General features: G+C 43.0%; 1 protein-coding gene across 1 annotated transcript; it reads right to left on the bottom strand.

Annotated features, from left to right (window-relative positions):
* Nucleotides 1–590: 590 nt before the first annotated feature.
* Nucleotides 591–17,217, bottom strand: URB2 (URB2 ribosome biogenesis homolog). The gene is made up of 9 exons (XM_062489139.1): nucleotides 17,092–17,217; nucleotides 15,691–15,867; nucleotides 11,075–14,444; nucleotides 9,507–9,667; nucleotides 8,176–8,286; nucleotides 7,083–7,325; nucleotides 6,585–6,675; nucleotides 4,807–4,946; nucleotides 591–1,275 (listed from the first exon to the last, which is right to left on the bottom strand). Exons 1-9 carry the CDS (start codon nucleotides 17,215–17,217, stop codon nucleotides 1,078–1,080), a joined length of 4,617 nt encoding a protein of 1,538 aa, XP_062345123.1. The 3' UTR covers nucleotides 591–1,077.
* Between the last annotated feature and the right edge of the window lie 396 nt (nucleotides 17,218–17,613).

Raw genomic sequence — 17,613 nt, 5'->3', positions numbered from 1 at the left:
ATCTATAGATTAAAGTAGATAATCATATGAGAGTATTGAGTTCTTTCTACTACCTACATGTACGTGTGAAGACTGTTCTACCACTTACATAAAAATTTAGATCTTTAGTACGCATCATGTTAAAAAAAATAAACTTGTCATTTAGCTAATGAAAAGGAGCTATTTGATAAAACTTGATAAAGCTTCCTGTCAGAAGCTGAGCTGAGCTGCAAGAAGTCAAGGGCTTACTTTTAACCTAGAGTGAATGCAAAGCAACAAGGCTCATCTTAGACCAAAAAGGGTCTCAGAGAGTAACAGTGCTAATTAACATTTGTCACAAGCTAAAACTGTACACTGAGAGTGATGACAGCTCAGATGACTAAGTGTAATTGCTTAATGACAGTAAATCGACCAGAGCTCCAGGTAGTCAGTACTTTTGATTATCATGAGACCAGAGGATAATATAGTTGGGAAGGAAATTCAATAGGTCAGACCAGGTTGCCCAGGGCTGGACTGGACAGCATGACCAATCAAGTAAAGAGATACAATCTTTCAAATTTTTTTTTTAATGTTACTTCTGCAGGTTTGCACTACTGTATGGCTGTGTAACATTGACAAATTTCTTCAGTTACAAAATGGAAAATAACAGGGTACAAAAATAAGCACTTTAACTACTTTAATTCTGCTTACCATGTAAGCAAAAGCAGGGGTTATATCCCTCACTGGCTTTTAGACCAGACTACTGCTTCCACAGGAAAGCATCATGCTGTGCCAAAGTCTGAAGCCTGACATCTGCTGCCAAATTGCAGTGAGTGACCCAAGGATCCCAGAGAGTTCACCAGGGGCCAGCAGAGGCACAGCAATTCTGCCACTTGTGGCACAACAAAGGACCAGAACCAATAGTACAGCACATCCTCTGTCCCCAGTTCCCTTTTGCCCCATTATGAAGGCTGGCTGCACAGGGATAAATGCAGTCCACATTCAGGATCTTCCTCAGGTTCCATCTTACTCATCATCCCAAACCAAACAGCAACTGAGCATCTTCTGAGCACTGCAAGACCAATTCATAACTGATCGTGCAGCGCCAAGCAGGATTTATCATGCAGTGTACTTTTCCTCCCCCTGCTTTTTTGCTTTGTGGTAGTGGTTATAATCATTATACAGATCCTTAAAGACCTCCCTCACGCCTGCTGGGAGTGATGCATTTAAGAACTTGATGTCCCGTTCAATGCAAAGGTCAAGGATGTGATATATTCCTTCTGTGAGATGTGCCTTCACAGCTGGGTGCAGAGTCACCTACAAGAAGAACAAAATTGCCTTAAACTTGAAGATAGTCAGTGTACATTAAATGCTGACAATGTTATCCTTTGCATCAGACCATCTGGAACAGCCCATTAGATAAAATCCAAGATTTTGACTTGTGCAGTATTTTCCTGGATTTTGCAAACATGTTTTGCAGAACAAGCACAGCCCTCGCAGTAAAATCCACAGGGGTACTACACACATTGCTGCAGTGGCAAAGACACTAATCATCCTGGAATCACAAGGACACTCCTCAGCACAACTCTAATTTAAAAAACCCTAAAATACTTGCCTTGGATTATACATTTCAGTAGATTCTGTATGTCTCCTATAGGCCATAAGCTATTAAGTCAGTTTCAAATGAGCACTTCCTTTAGGCTGCTCTCATTTACATTGTGTACTCAAACAATTTTAATTTATCACTTAATAATTTCGTATTTATCCAACGATTTTTTTTTGTTCTGAGTACTTCAATATGCAAGCTTTAATAAAAGAAGCCTTCAAAAATCTCAGGAGATGTGTATTTCCTTAATCTGTTTTAACACCAGGAATCAGGGACCTTGCCAGAAGTCATGCAGAAAGTTGGAGGAAGACAAGAAATTACTCAGGACTTGGCACCCTACTCCCAACATTACCTCTGCTCAGCCCCACAATCAGCAGCACCGCCACTAACAACAAGGAATATCAGTGCTGACTCTGGAGTCCTCTGCTGCTCTAGGCTAATTGAAATTTGTCCTGTGCTCCCAAATCACTTGCTAAATACTTCACTGCTCAAGACAGTGCTGGCCTCTGGCATCATCACATTATTTCTGCTGCAGAACCATGTCTTATCTTTGCTGAATCCCAAAATTAGCTTTATGCCTCCAGATGTGAGCTTCTGCACTCCAGGCCTAATGAAAATTACATAAAAAGCTGTCATTAAAATTCAGGCTTCTTTCTTCCTTAGGCAACTAATAAACTTTCTACTAATGAAGTGCACTCCTCATCAGTGTGACAGGCTCCTGCTCTCTTTCTGCCCTAAAAGCACAACAACTACTATGTTTTGTTAGATCCACTAACAAAGCAGGGAAAAAACATATAGCAGGCATTAAGGCGCATAAGACTTCCTTTAGATCTGCGACCCTGAAGAGTTTGCATGTCCAAGAGGTTGTAAATTTTTCCCTTCTCTGTCAGTTGATCAATTGGTTTGTTTACAACAGATGTTATTTCTCCCTACAAGGTGCAATACAGTTGGAGAACAGCTCAGTATCACAGCTCCCAGTGAATGCACTGGGCTGGGTTCTCCCTTCCTAGGGCAGAGAAATGACTGCAGAGAACAAGGACAGGCAAACCCACAGCTATTGACAATACAGACTAGACAATAGACTATGACAATATTAGACTTATCCCACTTGGTATAAGCAGCTATCTCTGAGCTGCAGTTAATGGAACTGCATCCCTCACATCACAAATTCATCTGGATCCATGCCTTATTTGGGCCATTCTTGCTTTGCAGTTCCCTATAAACACCAATAACACCATGGGAAGCAGAACCAAAGATTTAAACAGCTGCCACTACTGGCTGGCAGTTAATTATACTTGTAAGTGCTTTATGGTCTATACAGTTAGCACAACCAATTTGTCAAGCATTATAGAGCTCTTGATGTGAGACATTAAATGTGTGAAGAGGTATTTCACTATTGCTGAATTAAGCAACAGCTCACAGGCAACAAGCAGAAAGCACTGTCAACAGTATGAAAGAGATGCCACCCACTCCAGTAAGGAATCTTTCTAGATTAATACAAAATAATTCATGGTATGAAGAGGAAGTAATGAGGGAGCTGTTACACAACCACTCTAGGGTTAAGTGACTGCTTAGGCCAGTAGTTTTCATCCATTCTAGTTCACAGACCCTTAAAAAAAGGTTCCAGTAAGTGTGCAGATGCCTATGTAAAAACTTAAATATACTAACATGTTTTCCTCAGTTATCTTTGATGGACCCTCAGGGTCTTCATATCACAGGAAGAAAGCCACTGATCCTGACTCGGAAGAGATGAATGGTTAAAAAGAGTTTTTCTCTCCCTCTGCAGAGCAACATGAAAGATGTGTACATGTCCCATTTAAGACAGGCATCTGAGGTCCCCCTTTCATCTGATATCCATCAATTCTCAGCAGTCTAATGAGCAAATAAATCATCGCCTACTTGTGATCTATCTATTCTGTCAGACAGAAAACACTCCTCTGCCACAGTGTCTGGTGGCTCACTACACTAATTCCCCCTTCCGTACCCAAAGGTTCCATGCATACATTACTGATCTGCAGTTTCAGCTATCATCCATCTCTTTCCATTTCCCAGTGAACATCTTGCACAAAACTTTCCTAGAAGTCTCATGAGACTATGTACTCCTGCTTACACTGAGACAAGTGTCCTTTAAACTCAAAAAGGTCGTTTGACAATTCAAGTCAGGCTTTCAGACCTACATTCAGTGATGACCAGATTACAGAATTCACAGATGGTTAAAGGGAACAGAAGTCATCTTAACAGTAATTTTCCCTTTGCTGAACTACTACATTCACTACGTAAGCAACAGCCAACTAACCAGGAACGCTAAATAATATAGCTAAAATCTGACATCTCCCATTGTTTTGCTCCCCCACCCTGTTCCCCGCCCCCCCCCCCAAAAAAAGAAAGAAAAAAGACAGGCAACAGAGAAGGCAGCAAAATTTAACCTCTGTAATAACCTTCATGTTTAGTTACACTGGTTATACTACAATCTTTCAGAAACATAGCACCAGTTAGGATTTTTTTTTTTTAAGAGGGCCTAAAAACAAAGACTACATTTTTTTTTCTGTATTTCAACCCTGGTAACATTTTTTCCATTCACATAATCATTTAGACTATATTAAAAGATATTTTCCAGGAGAATCATCTACCATTACTTCGCCAGATGGGGCCTTAACTGTTATCAGTCCTGGACAACTGAGAGTATTTGGGAGATAAACTTAACTACCAGATGTACAAGGAAGACATTTTTAACAATGGTGGTGGCAAAACTCTGGAACAGGCTGCCCAGAGAAGTGGTGGATACTTCATCCCTGGAAACATCCAAGGCCTGGTTGGATGTGGCAGTGAGCAGCCTGATCTATTTCAAGATGTCCCTGCTCATTGTAGGGAACTTGGACTAGATGAACTTTAGAGGTTATCTTGCAACCTTTTATCACAAACCATCCTATGATTCTGTGAAGAAAAGCAACATCCAACATGGCACTAAAGCAAAGCAGCTTTGTACGTGGGCACTGCATTGTTTTACCATAAAAGAAAAAACCCTCAGCCCACACTTTTAGAAAATTTTCCATGAGTTTGGTAAGAAAGATTCTCAGGAATTTTTGTATAATGTAACAACCCAGATCAAACCTGCATCTCCATGAGGCATAACAACTTCTGTAACTTCATGAATTTTACAAAATTTAACTGAGTTGCCTTTGGAACAGAAACTGCAAAGCTAGCACAATGCTATGTCACTTTCAAGATGAATGAGAACATACCTTCTGCAACTCAGTCACGTACTGAGCCACCATGAAAGCAGAAAACACAGTGAAGTCCTCCATTTCTGCAGCAATATGAGTATACATCCGTTCCACCAAGTGTGCACATTTCAGTACCATTTCAAACTCATCCATGTTGCCTAAAACACAAAGTGAGATGCAGCCTGGCATTTGAGGCTTAAAAACAAGGGGGAAAAAAACCCCAAAGAATCACTCAGTCTTCTATGCTCCTTGAACTACCAAGGCCAAGGACAGCCTCCCTATTTTATCATCTTTTCTTATCAAGCCTTAAAAGCTAGAGGCCCCCCACAACACACAAAATACATCTCTTAGAATGACTATTTTGTAAGAGCATACTGATTCCAACTTCATGTGCACCGCAAGACAAAAATTACTTGTTATAGATGTTGAAGTGCTCAAAACAGTAGTTGCGGTCCCTTCCACAATTCAGCCCCAACTAGCACTATGGAGGAGAGAACAAGAAGACAAGAAAATTGTATTCCCTACCTAGAGAAATTCAGAAGACATTTCTTAGAAACAGCATAGTAAGAAAGCTTTCTGATGAGATCTATTATGTGGAATATAGCAGCAAAAGCTACATCACTGGAGATGTCTAAAGTGTGACTAGTGAGATCAGCTGAGAATTAACTCAGTGGGCAGAGAATGAAGAGAGCTAGTACAAACAAGGGAGATGGGAAATCCAGAAATTACTTTCATGTTATCTGTTACAAAAGCAGAACAATCCTGCAAAGATAAACAGCATCATTTTCAGCTTGAGGATGTCCTGTACCTGTAAGCTTCCTGTGATGACTTGCTTATGTAAACATACTGCAAAAGCAAGAAAATTCTCCAAATCTGGCACCAGTTTAACATACCTTTTCCTCTGTCACTGATCCTCAGCTAATATATTCCTCTATGACAAATACACACACTTACATTTTCCCACAACTGTGGGCAACATATCAGCTGAGACAAATCTGAACGTGGCACAGGCTGTAGGACATCAGCAGAAAGCTGGGATACAACCAGTTGCAGGCTGTAAAGTCAACTTGTCTCAAAACTCTCCACTATTAATGATAGGGTATTTGTGTCCTGGCCACCTTAATAATTGTGGACATCTCTGACTTGTCAACTTTGACTGTGTAAATTCTTTAATAATTTCCAGTAAGAAGTCTGCTTTTTCCCTTTCCTCTTAGGATATTTAATTACACTTATTCCAAATCCTTGACCATACAGATTTATCATCTAATCCCAACTGATGCTTCAGATACATGTGAAGTTCTTATACTTAGCCTAAAATGGTGACAACTCAGCTCTGTAGAAAAGGTAGTTCCTATCTCAAGAAATTCCATTCAGTAGCATTCATTTGGGATTACAACTCACACATATTAGCATGAAACACTGTAGCTCACAGTCACCATGCTTGCAGACACAGGGGTCGATAGGCAGAGCAGAAATTGGGCACAGCAACCCTTACTGCTTCCTGTCTACTTTCCAGCCAGTCAGTGAACAACTTATTCACCAGAAGCAATGCTGTCCGCATGCAGCTCCCTGGGAGCCCCAGTTATCTTCTCAAGCCCACAACACCACAAAGCTCATCCCCAATTTTTTTAGAAAGGACAGATAAAGCTGACAGTTTCAATGCCACAGCTAGGTTTTGAGAACTCTGTCCTGTTTAGCATCTCCTCTTCTGGAGTGTATATACATATATATATATATATATCTATATATATATATATATATATATATCTAATGCAAAGGTGGAAAAGATATGGTACCTCTGTCTCCTTTCTGACGTCCTTCATGCATGACAGAAACAACCAGACGATGAAAACTGCACAGAAAAGATGGTGCTGCTTTCAACAGCACCTGAAAAAGACATGAAATAAAAATCAGAGATTACATAGTAGAGGGAGTGGAGAGGGTAGAAACTATCTTTTCATTCTGCATCCTGAGCCATTTGTGCTTCTAGAATTAATCACACAAAAAGGAAACGTTTTTTTCCTAACCTAGCATCAGATGCCAATAACTAAACCACTGTCAAAGAACAACAACGCAAAAACAAACAAAGCAGAACAACTGAAATTATGAGATTTTTGAGATTCCCAGCCTTTTAAATGACAAACAGTACAATGCACTTTCATACTATCAAGACAAAATATTTCAAAACCATATTAAAAAATTTCTATCACTAATATGTTTGCTCTTTCTTTCAAACTTTTTCCCCTTCTCCCAGTCCCTCACAGATATATATATAGATAGATAGATATACATACCTTTGGATGACACTGCACAATAGAGAAGAGCACTTCATGAACCCCCAGGAAGACACCACGATACTCTTCTGTCTTCAGATGATCCAGAGGGACTGCTAAAAGAATGCTGAATGCCAATGAAACATGATGTGGATTCACAAGAACCCCTTCTCCCTGCCTTAGCAGAGCTGCTACAGTCTCTAGAATAGGTATAACTATGATGGAAATCAGTGACTGGTCCTGACAGGCCTCTCTGGTTTGCAGCTGCAAGGCAGGAAACAGACAATGAGAAATGCATTAGCCACTTATCATTAGTGTTGGGACACCAGAGAACCCTAAGGCTCTGACTGAAGTCAATGGAACTAGACCTGTGCTAGCTGGACTGGCAGGGAGACTCCTGCACCTGAGACACTTCCATGTAACTGTGCCCTGCGTCAGGATGCATATGATGCATTTCAAACACTGCTGTGAGCCTAACTGGAACAGCAACTATTCCCCAGTACCCTGAAAGCCAGCACCTCTTTGCACCTCTTCACACGAATCAAATGATGCAGTTCACTCTTTTACATGCATGCAGACATATCAAAAAGGGCAGAAACTGAAAGCTTATGATTCCCAGGCATGCAGAACCAACCTCTGATAAATTCTTGCCTAGAGATATCATCCCAAGAGAAGAAAAACCTACATCACTAGGTTTATATGCTGTACAAATGAAGGGCTGGAAACTTGGGTTTCATAATTCACTTTTTTAGTCTCGTTTTGCTGCTGTTGGTTTCTGCTGAAACACATGGCTGACAGTTATCTTCTCCTTTGGAAGGAGGAAGGACAGGAGACAAACTCTCTACCCTGCAGTCTAACAAGTTTCTCCCAAGCTCCATACTACACGGTGCAGTTACATAAAATTACTGTGTATAAGAAATGGATTACCTGCACAATGCACTCACAGGAGGAGATTTACTTGAGGAAGGAAGAGAAAAAGAGTCTAGACAAAAACGTTCAGATGAATCTGGCATGGATTTGTTTCGGTTTTGTTCCTATGTGCCCCTGTGCACCACTAAAGTCTCTTAACAGATAGGAGAGGTAGGTAATGAAGTTACAGTGAAGAGATACTTACAGCTAAAGCTGTGATTATCTGTGGGCTGGCAAACCAGAAAGCTTTCTCTTTGTCTCCACTTAATGGGCAGCTGAGCAACAATTTGGTTAGCGTAACAGCTGACAATACTTCCTGCAGAAAGCAGACAGATCATCAGTCAGGGGTACAAGGCACACTGGCTCCTTTCAAGTACAGAAGAGCTCTTTCAAGGCCAGTGGCACTTTTGAGCATTACCAGAGCCTTGACACATGAAAGGCCTCCCACCAATACCTCTCTTTGGAAATTGTGAAGTAAGCAGCAGCTCAACAGAATTCAATGCACTGAGCAGCACTGACCCAAATGTACTTTATGCCACATTTGCTCCACAATCAACTTATTGTACAAAAAAGCTTACATGACTTTTAAGAAAGGAAAGCCTTCTCATACAATTGCCACTAGGTAACAGAGGGAAGCAGAGGCAATACAAGTATACCAGTACACTATAAATTAAGAATGCTGCTTTTGGCAGCAGGGGCTTTTTTACTTGCTGGTTGTCTATATAGACTGATAAAAGAAGCATATTGCAAGCTACACTCAGGTGGCAGGAATTATGTGTGCAGTTGGGGAATTTCAGATACACTTTCAAAAACAGATACATCAAGAATTGCTACAGCACATCCACCTCTCTTTCTGACAAATAAGACAGGGCTGGACAACCCCACAAGTTTAATCCAGGTCATTCTCAAGTCACTGGGCTTTCTGTGGAGCACACAGCTGACTTTGTTGCCAAAAGTGTTCCATACGTCACTACTGGTGCTTAAGCTGCTCTGAAGAAGGGAACAGAATTTAAAAAGATACTGAGTGCTATCTGGTTATTGCTGAATAGTCTTTTGAGCAACAAGTACCAAAAGCACAGGTGCAGTTTTGGTTTTACTCAAAAATGCCAGCACTTCCAAAAGTGCCTTTAACTTCGTAAGAAAGAGCCACAAACAGTCACTGCTGGTATCTGTTGCTGGTATCTGTGCAAGAGGTCTGAGCAGCAAGTAGGAAAGAGCTTTCAGTATGGCCTGTAACAGCTGTTACACAGCTGTGTGATTTCTCTTGTCAATACATGGAATTGAGACTGCTGAGCCCTTAAGCTGGACAAAAACTTTTTTTGAGTAGGTCTGCATCATCTTTCCACCTCTCAATTTATATATAGAACATAGCATAGTCACCAAGCCCTTAGCCATGTAAATTAATTTGACCTGACCAATGAATATAAAGCAGGAAGAAGAAAAAATATGTAACAAATGTCATTCAGCCAACAACCTTTTTTCAAGACATAGCAGACCACAGAAGGAAGTTGACAATACATTAAGCTCATGCCTTACTTTAGCTTTCCGCTGCCAAACATTCCTCACTTCCAGTCCCTGCAGCACCAGCCTCATTATGGCATAAAACTCCTCGGCAGAGCAGTTTCCCAGCACCTTGACAAGCACCTCTGTCAGCTCCATCTCCATACTTCGGATCACCTGTGTTGTAATTGCAGGACCTGCGTATTCAAGATAGAAAAGAAATCAATTCCTAAGACAAGGACTTCCACAGGAAAGAATAGGGCAAACTGAAAATAAAACAGCTCTGGGGGTACCTTTTTAACACTCAAATACATAGAGGGTTTGCTACTTTACCTTTCCCCACTAGTGCAATTACTTGAAGATCTCAAGTATATCCTACCCTCAGGTTCACAGAGCAGTCATCATAGCAGTAAAGTCTTCAATAACACAGAAAGACTATACCAAAGCAGCTGCACAAGCCAAGGGGGCAAACTAAACAAGCCACAGGTCTTTTCTACAAATGGTGGCCATAGATCCATCACAAATCACAAAAGCATAAAGCTTTTTTTTTTATAACTACTTAATGGCAATACAAACACTGAAATCACAACCGTAGTTCATTTGAATAGTAGTCTCCAAAGCAGGGTGTGCACACCCCAGGGCATGCACAAGACAATTCACTGGGGTGTGGGAATTATAAATAAAATATCTTTAATAAATATAAAAAGATAATTAAAATAGTGTTTATTTCATCTTTTTCTCATGCTTTTTAAATATTTTCTGTATGTGTGTTTTGTAATGTACATAATGGAGTAGCACATGTATAATTTATAAGTAAATTATATTCAGGCTGCGTGTTCAATTTCTTAATGTTTTTAATGATAGGTGCGTGCAATCAACAATGTTTGGAGACCACTGCACCAGAGCATGCCAATAAGAAGTTTGGTAAATTCCAGCAGTCTGAAGAAGTGAAAGAGAACAGTTATGCCTGCTCTGTGTTTGTCTCTCTTTCTGAAAAAGACAATATAAAGGAGCCATTAGGTCCTGCAGCTGGCAAGTTTTTCATGTAATCTCCAACACTGGCTCTGACGAAGATAAAGGAACCAACGTGCCAATATGCCACAGAATTTATCAGAATTACCATATGATGTTCAGCATCCATAACAGTTAGGTAACTTCCACTGCTCTATAAACTCACCTATCAGATACAAAAGCAGATGAGTATTTTACTCTTGAGATCTGACATGGTGCAAATCAGCTGCTTCAGTGATGCCTACTATACAAATTACACAAGCAGGATACTGCACTTCAGTCCTATCTCCAGAAGTATTACCATGTTCCAGTTACTTTCAAAATGTTCCACCAGGGATGAGTAACTGAGAACCTCAACTTTATTAAGATCTTAACATCCATCAGAAGATCACTACCAGACTAGATGGTGGCTGTGGTCCAGGTACCACAATATTGCCTCCTTGAAATTTTTCCTGTTATGCATTTAAAAAAGGATAGCCTACTGTATTAACACAATTCAACAACTACAGACTTTTAAAGAAGCTGTATGCTTTGCTAAAAGGCTTTTAACTTGCAAAATTAGCAAAGGAGGTAGAGAACGAGAGTTTTCATACCAGAGAGAAGCTTTTTTATAGCAAAAACAACCATGACTGCAGTTTCTTTTTCAGGATACAGCTCTGGCACGGAGCAGAAGACGGTCAGGAACTGCAAAGCAAGCTGAAGGAACTGCAGATTACCCCCTGCACAGGGCAGCTCTTTCACTATCTGAGAGTAAAAGTCTTGGTACAGTTTAATACGGGGCTGCTCCAAAAACCCACTGGGCTTCTTCTGCCAGTCCTTGACAGGATGGCTCAGATCTGCTTTGAGGAGAGTAGTGACAGATGGTATGAATGCTAAAGGCAAAAGCTGGTTTGGGGCGTTACTCTGAAGACCGTGTTCAACAGTTCTGACCATCTGCAGAACTACTGCTTCCAACAGAGCAGAGAACACATCCACAGAATGCAGCTTCTTTTCTGGCAGCTGCTGGAGGTGCAGTGTGACAACATGACAGAGTGTGGTGAATGCTGTAAGCAGTAACTGCTCAGCTGCAGGATTCCAGTTTTTCCAGTCTTTGTTTTTGGCTGCACCTGTGTCTGGCCTGCAGCTCACCAGAAAAGACATGAACTTTTCCAAGTTGAGCTTCACACTTTGTCTTCTTTCAATAATCATCTGAAGAAAGTTTTCCAAAACCTCTTGGACTTCCTGGACATACTGTGCCCAAACAGGAACAGTAAAGACATCAGTGAAGAATTTGCTAGCTGCAAGCTGGGAGGTCATGACAGCCTCAAGAACATCGCTGGCATGTAACACCTTAAAAACAGAGTTGGCACTCCTGCCAGCTTGCAGGCATCTCAGGAGGTGGAGGCAAGTCCTCAAAACCTCCAGCAATAACAACTTGCTGCAAGAGACACTAGCCCTGGTATTAACTAGCAAAGACAGCAGCACCAGAAAACACCGAGTACAGTCAGAGGGAAGAAAACTGTCTAATTTCAGGAGAGAAACAATTTCTAGCAAACTCAGGCATCTTTGTAGCTGACATTCTTTCAGGATGACAGGGCAGCCATTTTTTGCTAACAATACTATACACTGAGCAACTTTCTCCAGTGTTTCCCAAGACAAGCTCAGCTCATCCTTCAGCAGTTTGTTTTCTGATGGTACTTCAAATGGGTCAACAGTTTTGCAAGGAGCCAGAATTTCTTCATGCCAAGGAACATTAGTCACAGATAGCTGCTGAAGTGGTAGATCTACTGAATCCCTGGTAGCAGTGGGCAGCACCACAGCAAACTGATGAATAAGATGGGTCAGAAAAGCACAGTGCAGGACCTTCATTTCTGGTAGAAGAGAGCTGTGGATCAAACCAAGGGATATCTTTCCAATGCTGATGGAAGGCTCCTGGTCCGTGGCAGCTTCCTGAGCTTCAGCCAACATCAACGTCTCAAGAAGCACTTTTGCAATGTACTCTACATCTTTTAAGGAAATATACGGCAACAGGATGGTCAGGTTGGACATGACAAGGTGCCAGTGTGCTGTGGGATAGCTGAGTTCAGTTATCATGCTGATATCTCCATCCCACGGTTCAGATTCTCCTCTCCTCATGGCGGATCTTCCAGACTCCAGGATGAAAGCTGCAGCATGCTGCAAGGCCTGTACGTCAGCTTCAGTCTGCATTAACATCTTCTTCATTTTCTGAAGTGTGAGCAGTTCTAAGCAGTATTTACTGGTGGACGCAAAACTACTTGCAAGTTCCATAACTCTCCTCCAACACTGCTCCGTCACACCAGGCAGAAAAGCTGAAATGCCCCAGTGCCCAGCTACAGGTTCAGTAACAGCAATTTCAGCTGTTGGAGATACATATTTACTGCAGCCAACACCAAACAGAGTGTCTACCTCAACCCAAGTGTAAACAAGGAGGAGAGCAGCGTCACTGGCCTTTCTTAGCCAAAGCTTTGACTTTTCTTCCTCTCTCCTAGGAGCCTGCAGCAGCTCCATCAGTGGCTGAGTTATTCCCTTCTGTATGTTTGCCATCAAACGCTGAGTGCGAAGCACCACGGGGCCAGGAGTGACATCATCTAGGCTCCTCATGTTGAACAGAAAAGCATGCAGCACCAAGCACAGTGACATCAGCTTCAAGGCCATGTCAGTTGACTGTTCAACAGCTGGAATGACAAGGGTCTGGCATTTCTCCACAAAGAGACACAGAATGTCCAGAATCTGGTTGGGTGGCAGTTCAAGAAGGCACTCATGAAGCTTTACTGTCAGGCCAGCAGAGAAGACAGATGGCCTCAGTTCATCAACAGCTGGCCGGCAAATGACCGTCAGCACTTCTTCAAAGAGCCGTGGAAACTGCCTCAGCTTGGAGTAGGTCTGGAATATGGTGCTGATGAGAGTCTCCTGCGGCTCCCTTGTACGTGGCTCAGAGGCCTCAGCATCAATCCAAGCTGATGACACCAAGTCATCCAGGTCTGGCTCTACTATAAGGTGATTTAATGACACCAGGAGTTTGAGACACCTGAACCAAGCAGGGATGGAAGCTTGGGAGTGCGTCAGCAGCATCTGCGCTAGCTTCCGGTAAAAGTGAAACTGCACCTCCTTGTGCCGGATACGGTCACTGGCGACATTATAGATATCATTGCTGAGCACCAAGGTCAGAAGCTGTTCCAGAGCAAGCAGCTCTGTGCTCCAATCCACAGGGGAGAGCACATCGCTCCTCCCTGCCTCTTGCAGGCCAGAGAGCCTGAGACAGCCAAAAAGCCTGCTGAGCATGTGGAAACACACAAGGTGGTTTTCTGCCTTACAGTACGAGTCCAGAAACAGCTTATATAGCAGGGCCACTGAACCAGCCACAACCACTCCGTGGAGGGCAGGTTCACAGAAGTCACTGCCCAGCTTGGTCTGCATTGTGTTGGCTGGCAGCAAAAGAGTTTTCCAACCTCCTTTCTTCTTCTCCTGGAGTTCCTGTTCTGGCAGCAGCTCTTCTTTGTAGGATGAGAAAAGCTCAGGCTGAAATAACCCAACCTGCAGCAACGTTTCCATTTGGCTTTGTATTTCCCTGCTCAGGTGCTGACGCACGTGGCTATCATCTGCTTGCGTCCAGCTCCTCACAGTCAGCAAGTGCCTCAGGAGCAAACATGGCTGGAGCAACTGACTTGTCACTTGCCCAAACACAAGTTTTGTGTTGGTTTGCTGCCTCTGGATCAGTAAGTACTGAGCAAAGGTAAGCTGGAGGACACTGAACAACTGGGAGCTCACTGCATCATCAGAAGCCAGCTGCTGACATGCCAGCTGGGACAGCTTGTTGAGGAGATCAACCAAAAGCTCACACTTTGCTGTGTAAATGATGGACAGTGAAGGAGTAGAAAGGATGCCACTGGAGCAACTCAGCAAGGTGCTGATGTTCTGCTGTGTTTTTTCAGAACAGGCCTCTGATAACCTTTTGTTTATGACCTGAAAAAAGAAACAAAAACAAACCCCAAAACCCAGTCAATTTAGCATTGAAAGATAAAGCCCATCATAATGAACCAACACCTTCTGGAAGCTGTGGCTGCAAGCAAGGGGGATCTGCCAACAGCTGCTGCTGGGTCTGTCACATCATGGGTTTCAAACTAGAAGCTCCACTGTCCTTGCATTTGTCTGCACCACCAGATGAGTAAGGAAGCCCTCATGCATGCTACTGGCAACAGCACAAGACTATCCCTACTTGAGACTAATAGTTCATCCTGCAGAAACGGAGTAGGGATAAATTTCTTCCCTTTTTGAATGGTTCCCAAAATTATGCTCCAACAACAAAAAACACACACAATACACAACCCTGCTCTGATACAGGGAGCTTATTTAGTAAGAATGTCCATGACTAAATATCATATTTATATTTGAAAAGGAGACAGTCTCTGGTCCTGATATTTTGAATGTGAAGGACTATTCTCTTTCCCCTTTGAGAGATACAAACTTCTAGAGACATGACATTGCATCTCTTCCTTTTCTCAAACTTTATATGTACTTCCCTGCTGTTTTCTCCTTCAATCCACTCTTCACTCGTTCCCTTTTCTCACCTTCAGATAATGTCTGCAAACAAATTCAGTTACAATTTACAAATCTGCCTCTATTCTGTTAAAAACCTCACCTGTCTCCTTACGCCTTACTTTGTGGATGGTTCATCTCCTCATCTGGAACATTGCTGGACTAAAACAGACCCTTAAATTCTTCCCATTGGACCCTCTACCACCTCTGTCCTTGATGTTTGGGGTACCCTGTCCTGTGCCTCTGACCTAATCTTCATCCAGACAGATTTTCATACCCAGACCACATTTAAATTTGGCACACTTTCTGCTTAACATCTCTGAAGCATAGGTTTCATTCAAGCAATTCTCCATACTTCACAGTTCAATTTCTACACATAAAGACAATCTTTTCTTGCTTCCCTTCAATCTGATCAAAACTGAAAGGGTCATTTACCCAGTCATTTTCACTGCCTTCGCAGCCACTCACTAATTCTGCCATTTTTAACCTTAGTGCTGCACAAATACAAATGACATTGCAGGACGGAAATAGCAAAAGTTTCAGTATAGGTCCTGCAAACTATCAGATTAATACATATTTCATGCAACATCTGACACTGTGAGGAAGAGTCAAGTACTGTAAGAGATACATATTGCTATCCAGAATTTTACCAGATATCCACAATTATAGTTACCTGTGCAATTGGAAAACTGAGACCAACTGTCTTCCCACTCTTTAAGAGATCCTGTAGTCTTTTACTATGAATAACATTGTCTAGATATGCCCAGAGTTTTTCAACAACTTCATCCTCCAGTTCAAGCTTCTTGTTGTAGTTGGAAACCAATGTACGGCTTACCCAATCGAGTAAAACCTGTTAACAGAAGGGAAAACAAGAAATCTTTAGCAACCCAAAACAGGAAAAAGCAAAAAAAGGACAAAAGTGGTACCTCTACTACTGTAGTAGTACCTACAGTTACAGCATTGGTGCCTTGAGAACTATGCTACATCCAAGCAGAATAGCCTCTGAGTGAGCAGAGAAGCCTGCTCCTGAAGGTTTCAATTCCTGAAGGTTTCAATCCTACTCATTATCTAATGCTGGACTTGTGCTTGCATATACCATCCCAAAACAGCTTTCAGGAGTGAACATCCTTAATCTGACAACATTATAATTCTAGCAGTTGATACTGGTTAGCAAATGCAGTCTTTTAAATCAGTGCTCAGAGAACCAGCTGGTTTTCACTTTCTAACAGTTGCTATTCCACTCACATCCTCCTCTTCATATGTTCAAATTCACTACCTAGATTCACAGGCCTATGAATTTAGATGGGTGCAAACTAGAAAAGGTTGAAATCTACTGATTTAAAACTGAGGTTGTGGTGTATGGCTAAGTATAATACTCTAAGTAACTGAAATAACAAGAACCCGAAACATAGACCTCAGATGTGCAAACCCTAGACCCCAAAGTACCAGCAGAGTTGGAGGAACAGGACCTAAGAAACCTCTAACCCAGGGAAACACTGCACAGACCTTCAGGAAACAGGGTCAACACAAAAGACTTAGGAGACAGGGTGGGTTCCAACCAGAGAAAACCAAATCACCTTCCAACCAGCAGTCCATGAATACACTGTGTGCTCTTTGCTCATGCACAAGTTCTGAGCACCAGAGAACACACACATAGTTCACAGGCAGTCCTCCCATCCTGAAGTTCTTGTTTTTAACTATGACCAAAAGCATCTGACTTTGGAGCATCCTGTACTGGACATAATACCAATAGCAATGACAGCTCTGAAGACAATGATTTCTTGTGCCTCTGCGAGACAGAACACAGGCACCAGCCTCTCTACAAGAAACTTTCTTCCATCCTTCACGAATGCAGGTCTTCGCCCTGAGGCTACCTGAAATATGTTGCTACAAAACCATTTCATGTAACGACAAAAATCAAGAGCTGATCACAATCCTAAATCAGCGCTATACTTACAGCGCTATCAGCTAGCTAGAAGCTAGATCCGGATTTTAAGAACGGATTCATCCACAGCAGCAATCCGCCATCAGTATTTTATTCTTTCGTCACCGTTCACCACCAAAAAGTACTCACTTGCTCCTTATTAGGGAGGACGCACTGGTGAGAAACCCACGCGAATCGGGCTAGTTTGAGTTTGTCCTCCCAAGAAGTCTTGGAGCTTTTCAGCTTCAGGTAAATCCCGGAGTAGATCGCTGCCATGGGGGCGGCACGTGGGAACAGCGAAGAAGCAGACACGCGTCTGGAAGAAACGCCATGCAAGGAGAAGGCGGTCGGACGGGCAGCGGCCCCGCGCCCGGCACTCACCCACGTGGCCCCGCTCGGGGCCCAAGCGCCGCTCCGCCCGCCCACGGCCCCGCTCCCCGGCGCCCACCTCTCCCGCACCAGCCCCCGGTCCCACTCGCCTTCCCCTCGGTCCGCAAGGCCGTCACTGCTCGCTCCCCGCACCCGGTACGGCCGGGCCCTCCCCGCCGGCCACCGCCGCCGCCAAGCCGCGCCAGCCGAGCGCCGAGCCCGGGAGGCGGCGCGCTGGGGGGAGCCCGCGCCTATTGGCGGCCAGAGGGCGCTTGCGCGGCCCCTGCCCCGCTCCCGCCCGCC

Source organism: Cinclus cinclus, chromosome 3, assembly GCF_963662255.1.
Source record: "Cinclus cinclus chromosome 3, bCinCin1.1, whole genome shotgun sequence".
NCBI classification, from domain to species: Eukaryota; Metazoa; Chordata; class Aves; order Passeriformes; family Cinclidae; genus Cinclus; species Cinclus cinclus.
The sequence above is the reverse complement of the archived record's forward strand: the minus strand, read 5'-3'. Positions and strand labels throughout refer to the sequence as shown.

Excerpts from the sequence above, each read along its gene's own strand:
- URB2 (XM_062489139.1), bottom strand. The coding sequence starts at position 17,217 with ATGGCAGCGATCTACTCCGGGATTTACCTGAAGCTGAAAAGCTCCAAG. Across the intron at positions 15,868-17,091 it reads TCCTCCCTAATAAGGAGCAA|GTTTTACTCGATTGGGTAAG; the intron begins GTGAGTACTTTT and ends TTCTGTTAACAG. Across the intron at positions 8,287-9,506 it reads TTTGGCAGCGGAAAGCTAAA|GAAGTATTGTCAGCTGTTAC; the intron begins GTAAGGCATGAG and ends TGCTTTCTGCAG.